Genomic DNA, 7,228 nt, shown 5'->3' with positions numbered 1-7,228 from the left:
CTGTGGGTCCCACTGGCATTATCCCACCTGCCCCATAGGATCGGAGCAGAACAAATGGATGGGCCCCAATGGAGAGACCATGTCGGACCCCGAACGTGACGTGGTGAGCAGCCCCTGCCCCACAACCCCCCCATCCTGCCCCACATGAGGCTCCCAGCCCCCCCACCCCGCTCAGCCCCCCATGTTCCTACAGCTGGTCCTTAACCACGTGCTGGACGATATGGAGCTGTTTATGGGGCGGCTGCAGGTGGACATTGGGGGCAGCCAGACCCCAAAGAAGAAGAAGAAGAAGAAGAAGAAAGGTTGGGGGGGGCAGGGGGGGCACTAAGGGGGGGGGGGCAATGGGTGCCATCCAGCTCTGGGGGTCACCTCAATACCAGCCCCATTGTCTGCCCCCCCCCGCCCCATAGATCTCCCCTCCAAGGCAGAATACGTGGATTTCTATCAGAAGGTGAAATACGCCATTAACCTGCTGGTACGTCCCTCTGTGTGCATGGAGACCCCCCATATCAACCCTATGGGCACACACCCCACACACGGCCATAAAGGGGGTCTGGGGGGTCCTGGGGGGGGGTCTGCATATGACCACCCTGTCCCCCCCCCAGGCGTACAACTGGCAGCACATCGAGGTCCCGTCCGGCCCCAACCTGTTGGATCACATCTTCCAGGCCCTGAGCTCCGTGAGTGCCCCGGGACCCCCGGGACCCCCAACCCAACCCCATGGGGCTGAACCCCCCCCGTCCCCATCCCACCCCATAAGCAGGTCCTGGCGCTGTGCCCCCACCCCCACCTGGCTGCGGAGGTGCAGACCCCCCTGCTGCTCCCCGAGGCGCTGCAGCTGCTGGATGGGACCCTCCTGCCCGAGCAGCACCGCACCTGGAAGAGCCTGGGCACGGCCTGGAACATGAGCCGGTGGGGCAGCCCCACATGTCAATGGGGCACACGGAGCACAGAACAGACCCCAACATGAACCTTCATCCCGACCCAACACTAACCCCAATCTAACACAACTCTAACCTTAAACACAAGGCAACCCCACCTCAACCCCACCTCAAACCCAACCCAACCCAACCCAACTCATCCCAACCCAACCCAACCCAACTCAACCCAACTCAACCCAACTCAACCCAACCCAACTCAACCCAACCCAACTCAACCCAACCCAACTCAACTCAACCCAACCCAACCCAACCCAACTCAACTCAACCCAACCCAACTCAATTCAACCCAACCCAACCCAACCCAACTCAATCCCAACCCAACCCCAATCCAATCTCAACTTCAACCCCAAAACAACCCAACTGAATCCCAACCCCATCCAATCCCAACCCAACTCAACCCAACCCAACCCAACTTAACCCCAAAGCAACACAATTGAATCCCAACCCAACCCCAACCCCATCCAATCCCAAACCAACCCAACCCAAACCCAAACTCAACCCCAACTCAATCCCAACCCAACCCCAACCAACCCCAACTTCCACCCCAAAACAACTGAACCCAACCCAACCCCAATCCCATCCAATCCCAAACCAATCCCAACCCAAACTCAACCCCAACTCAATCCCATCCCAACCCCAACCAATCCCAACTTCCACCCCAAAACAACTGAACCCCAACACCAACTCAACCCCAATCCCAACCCTAATGCCAATCTAATCCTAATCCCATACCATCCAACCCCAATCCCAATCCCATCCAATCCCAACCCAAACTCAACCCCAACTCAATCCCAACCCAACCCCAACCAATCCCAACTTCCACCCCAAAACAACTGAACCCCAACCCAACCCAACCCCAATCCCATCCAATCCCAACCCAACCCCAAACCCAACCTAATCCCAATCCCATCCAACCCCAATCCCAATCTAATCCCAATCCCAACCCCAACCCCAACCCAACCCCAACCCAACCCCAATCCCATCCCATCCAACCCCAATCCCAATCCAATCCCAACCCAACCCAATCCCAACCCCAATCCCAACCCCAATCCCACCCAATCTTACCTCAATCCCAACCCTAATCCCAACCCCAATCCCAACCCAATCCCAACCCCAATCCCATCCAATCCAACCCCATCCAATCCAACCCCATCCAATCCAACCCCATCCAATCCGACCCCATCCACAATCCCAACCCCAATCCCAATCCAATCCCAACCCTAACCCAATCCCATCCAACTCCAACCCCAATCCCAACCCCAATCCCAATCCCATCCAACCCCAACCCCAATCCCAACCCCAATCCCATCCCATCCCATCCAACCCCAATCCCCCCCGCAGGTCTCAGTACCCCAATGCTGAGCAGGTCCCTCGTTACATCCCCACGTTCTCTGACGGCTGGCTGCCCCCCCCCATGCTGACTGCAGACACCCAGCCGGTATGGGGCTGTGGGGGGGGGCTGTTTTTGGGGTGGGGGGGTACCTCTATACAGCTCAGTCCCCCACCCCGCTGTTCTCCCCCCACAGGCATTAGAAAGGGATGACCCCACATATGGAGACGCTCCGGGGCAGCTGTGAGTGCACCCCGACCCCCTCCGACCCCCCACCCCCCATATGGGACCAGCAGAACCCACTCAAAGCTTTGCCCCCCCCCACCCCACAGCCCACCCCCACAGCCCCCCACGTTGGTTCGGGTGTTGTATGAATTCCAGGGCAGGAACCCACAGGAGCTGAGCGTGAGGATGGGGGACACCCTGCAGGTACGGGATGGGGGGGGGTCGGCGTGTGAGGTGGGTAATGGGGGGGTCTAGTTGCCGACCCCAGTTCCCAGAGGGATGTTTGGATCTTAACGGGCCCAGAGTGCTTGGACCAGCAGTTAAGAAGTGTGGCTGTTCGTGAGGCCGGGGGGGAGGCAGGGCTATTGGATAGGGTCCCAAGCTTTAACACCTGGAGCCGGGGGCACGATACGGCAAGCCAGGATGAGTTCGCCCCCATTAACAATTTATAACCCGGGTTAGAGGAGGGGGGGGGAGAAACGCTGGCACCCTTTTTAACAACACTTTAACCCCCCCCCTTTACAGGTCCCCCCTCCGGTGCACTAGTGGGATCTCATCCTTAGCTTGCAAGGTGAAGGCGGGCGAAGGAAACAAAAGTGCTGATTGCAGCTCCGCTTTGTGGAGAGCGTTACGTTACCACCCCCACCACCAATTCCCCCCCCAAGGCTTTGTTAACACTACTTCTGCCACGAGCGTCGCCTTCGTAAGGTACAGCATCATCATGCGCCGTGTGGTACCCGAAGCCCCCCCCCCCCATCTGACCCCCCGCGTCCCTCAGCACCGTGCGCTGCCTGGGGGTCCTGGGGGGGCGGCAGTTGTTGCACATGACGGCGGCGGAGCTGCGCGCGGTGTGTCCCGAGGAGTGGAGGAGGGTCCTGTTCAAACTGAGCCCCGTGCGCTCCGCCATGGGGGTGAGTCCGGGACCCCCCCCAAATAAAGGTGTTGGGGGGGGGGGTTGTTAACCACCTGCCCCCCCCCCCCATTTCAACCTGCAGATCGGCCCCAATGACTGACAGCCGATGGGAGCCCAGCACAGTGCGGTCCCGACCCCCCCCCAAAAGGATGGAGCGACCCGATGGGGGGTGGGGGGGAGTGGGACTGAGGGGGGGCTGGGGGGTCCCTGCATGGAGATATGAAGATATGAGCTCCTTGTTGGGGGGGGAGAGGTGTAAAATAAACTCACTGTCAGCATCAACAGCGGCTCCGTGTGGACACAGGGCTCTAAAGTGCGGGGGGTCCCACTGCCCCCCCCCCCCATCACCCCCACTCAGTGGGGCACCCCCCCATTGCTGCCCCATTAGAAGGGGGGATTGCACTATTGACCCCCCCCCCCCTTGAGATGGGACAACCCAAAGTGGGGGGACCCCAACCCCACCCCACCCACACAATGGGGGGGGGCTTTGAGCCTGGCACCCCCCACCCCACAATGAGGGACACAGAGCACTGCACCTCCCCCTTTTATTGAGGCTGGGGTCTCCCCATCGCAGGGGGGTGGGAGTAAAGAAGGGGGGGGTGGGAGGGGAGGGGGGCAGGACCCCCCCCTTATTACTCCTTCTTGCCCCCCCACTTGGCCATCTTGTTGTTGATGGGCATCTTCTGGAAGCGGCTGGACTTCAGATACGCCGCCACCTTCTCCAGAGCCTATAGGACATAAAGGGGGGGGGGCATGTCAGAAAGACCCCCCCCCATTAGAACCCCCCCCATATCCACACACTGACCCCAAAGCGCTCCATGAAGCCGCACAAGTTGCTATAGGGCTCCAGGCAGCGCGGGCTGAAGATCCGGTTCTGATCCAACACATCGAACATCAGGAAATCCACAAAGGTCAGCTGTAAAATTGAGGGGGGGGGGGGCACATATAAACAGTGAGTCCATTGGAACACCCCCCCATGTGCCCCCCCCCCATTTAGGTGGGTGGGGGTCTCACCTTGTCCCCTGCAAACCACTTCCTATCCCCTAAGAAGGTGGAGAACAGCTTCAGTTTGCCCGGCAGCTGCTCCAGGTATCCCGGCTTCAGCTTCTCCTATTGAGGGGGGGGGGGCACACAAAGGGGTCAGCCCAGCCCTATAGGGGGGTCCCAGCCCTATAGGGGGGTCCCAGCCCTATAGGGGGGTCCCTGTGTCCTGTCCCCCCCCCCCAAATAACGGGGGCACTCACAAAGTCGGGGCTGTAGCAAACCATCACCAGGCTCATCCTGAAATCCATCACCTGGTTCTCCAGCACATCCACGCGCTGCCGCTCCTGCTCCGTGTCCCCACCTGCACATAGAGAACACCATTGGTTTTCCTTTGCGGGGGTGGTCCCACATTAGGGGTCGTTCCTTACTTTGGGCTCCCCTATGTCTCGGGCGGGGGGGGCGCACCCAATTCCCTGTCGCTTGTCCTGCCTTGTGACATACATGGGGTTCCTCATTACCAAAAAGGTCCCCCCCAGCACTTAATAGGGACCCCTATGTTTCCCCCATCCACTTAATAGGGACCTCCCTATGTGTCCCCGGCCCCGGGGATTTATGGTTAGGGAGGGCCCCGGTTCATGTGGTCCCATACCCCCCCCCCACTTACTAGGGACTCCCTCTGATGTGTCCCCGCCCCCACTTAACTAGGAAACCCCTATGTGTGTCCCCCAGCATTATAGGCGACCCCTCTTGTGTCCCCCCCTAGGCTTTTTACAATAGGGACCTTTACCCCTATTTTGTGTGTGGTCCCCCACTTAATAGGTGACAGCGCCCTATGTGTGCGTCCCCCCCACTTAATAGGGACTCCCTATGTGTTGGTCCCCCAACACACTTAATAGGGACCCCCTATGTGTCCCATCCCCACTTAATAGGGACCCCCTATGTGTGTCCCCCCTCCCACTTAATAGGGACTCCCCTATGTGTCCCCCCCTCCTAACTTAACTAGGAACACCCCTATGTGTCTCCCCCGCTCTGCACTTAATAGGGGGACGCCTCTATGTGTGTGGTGCCACCCCACCTCCCCCCACTTAATAGGGACCCGCTATGTGCCCCCCCCACGCCGCCTTTTAATAGGGACTCCTATGTGTCACGTCCGCGCCACACACCTAATAGGGACCCCCCTATGTGTGCACCCCGCCACTTAACTAGGATCCACGCCCTATGTTGCTCGCCCTTCCGACTTAATAGGGGACCTTGTCGAGCGCCTAGTGGGGTGGTCTCCAAAATTGACCCCCCCTTGCACAGCTCCAACACAGCAGTGCAGACCCTAGCTTTATTCTATCTATATGGAGAGGGATGGGGACTGGGGGGGGGGGGCAAGCTGAGGGGGGGGGGGCGCACGCGGGGTCCACTGCCCCGTGTGCTTGTTGCTCCACAATGTGGATGGGGTTTATTACTTATATAGGCCGCGGCAGAGCGCATGTTTGTTGTATGAGAATCTTATCCAGGGGGCCTGGGGGGCAAAAAGGGGGGGGACATATATTATCAGTGGGGTGCAGAGACACGCGCACCATCAGGCGATGGGACAGGGATTGTTTGTATTGGGATGGAATGGGTAGGGATGGTATGGGGACGAAGGATATGGGGATGGTATGGGGATGCATAGGGTCGATATGGGGATGATATGGGGATGCATAGGGTGGATATGGGGATGATATGGGGGTGATATGGGGATGATATGGGGATGTATGGGGATGTATGGGGATGATATGGGGATGATATGGGGATGATATGGGGATGATATGGGGATGATATGGGGATGGGATGTGGATGGGTAATGGGGATGCACAGTAGGTGTCGACTATGGGATTGGTTGGGGATGGCATAGTGGTCGATATGTGTTGTTACGGACTCATACGCGGGGACTCCGTCATAGGGCTCGATGATGGGATGGTAATGGGGACTGTGACATCGGGTCCGATATGGGATGAAATGTGGGGAGCATGGGGGTCGATATGGGGCAGGGATGTGGGGTCCCCCTGACCTCGAAGCGCTGCAGGAACTGGCCCAGGTTGCCCTGCAGCTCGGGGCAGTTGGGGACAAACATGCGCTGCTGGTCCAGAATGTCATAGGCCAGAAAGTCAATGTAGGTGAGCTGGGGGGGGCAATAGGGTCAGTACGACACCATACCCCAACCCCAACCCCATAACACAGCAATTCCCCCCCCCCAACACCCACCTTGTTCCCTATAAACCACTGCCGGGTGCCCAGGTAGCGCGAGAGCTGCCTCAGTTTCCCTGGCAGCTGCTCCAGGTAGGCCGGCTTCAGCTTCTCCTGTACAATGGGATGGGGGCAGGGATGGGATGGGGGCTGCCAAGGGTTGATGGCTGGGACACCGGCCGCTCTGGTTCCCCATGTCGAAGCACTGGGGCCAGGCAGGGCGGAGCACCGACGGATCGCACTAGCTGATGGGATTAGCCCAACCCCAGCACTGAGCCCCCACAGTGAATTTCCATATCCCCCCCCAAAAGCCACCTCGGGACCCCCCATAGGGACCAACCGCCCCCCCGTGGTTGTGGGGGGGTCACTCACGAAGTCGGGGTTGTAGCAGAGCCGATGAAGGCCATGGCGCATGATCCATGCAGGTGGTTCCAACATGTCACCGCGTGCTGCTTCTCCACTCCGTTCGTATCCGCCACCTTGTGGGGGCAGGGACCCATCATTCGACCTCCCCCTGGGGCCCACGACTATGACCGGCACCCGCCCCACTTCCGAGCCATTCCAGCCCCCCCCCTACCTCAGCACTCACACATGTTGTGCTTGCGGGCGATGTGACCA

The 7,228-nt window shown here is 59.4% G+C and overlaps 2 protein-coding genes across 2 annotated transcripts in view; one reads left to right on the top strand and one right to left on the bottom strand.

Moving 5' to 3' along the window:
* EPS8L3 (EPS8 like 3) overlaps positions 1-3,618 on the top strand; it is an 11,189-nt gene extending 7,571 nt beyond the window's left edge. Inside the window, exons 8-17 of the mRNA XM_032449344.1 lie at positions 19-103; positions 194-302; positions 411-475; positions 606-680; positions 764-912; positions 2,283-2,379; positions 2,468-2,514; positions 2,604-2,730; positions 3,258-3,407; positions 3,492-3,618. Of these exons, the coding sequence (XP_032305235.1) occupies positions 19-103; positions 194-302; positions 411-475; positions 606-680; positions 764-912; positions 2,283-2,379; positions 2,468-2,514; positions 2,604-2,730; positions 3,258-3,407; positions 3,492-3,509 (922 nt within the window). The 3' untranslated portion in view covers positions 3,510-3,618. The remainder of the gene's footprint in view (positions 1-18; positions 104-193; positions 303-410; positions 476-605; positions 681-763; positions 913-2,282; positions 2,380-2,467; positions 2,515-2,603; positions 2,731-3,257; positions 3,408-3,491) is intronic.
* Positions 3,619-3,940: 322 nt separating this feature from the next.
* The window catches only part of LOC107324759 (glutathione S-transferase 2-like), an 18,007-nt gene continuing 14,719 nt past the window's right edge, over positions 3,941-7,228 (bottom strand). Inside the window, 4 exon segments of the mRNA XM_015885087.2 lie at positions 3,941-4,137; positions 4,215-4,325; positions 4,424-4,519; positions 4,654-4,754. Of these exon segments, the coding sequence (XP_015740573.1) occupies positions 4,042-4,137; positions 4,215-4,325; positions 4,424-4,519; positions 4,654-4,754 (404 nt within the window). The 3' untranslated portion in view covers positions 3,941-4,041.

Source organism: Coturnix japonica, chromosome 26, assembly GCF_001577835.2.
Source record: "Coturnix japonica isolate 7356 chromosome 26, Coturnix japonica 2.1, whole genome shotgun sequence".
NCBI classification, from domain to species: Eukaryota; Metazoa; Chordata; class Aves; order Galliformes; family Phasianidae; genus Coturnix; species Coturnix japonica.
The sequence above is the reverse complement of the archived record's forward strand: the minus strand, read 5'-3'. Positions and strand labels throughout refer to the sequence as shown.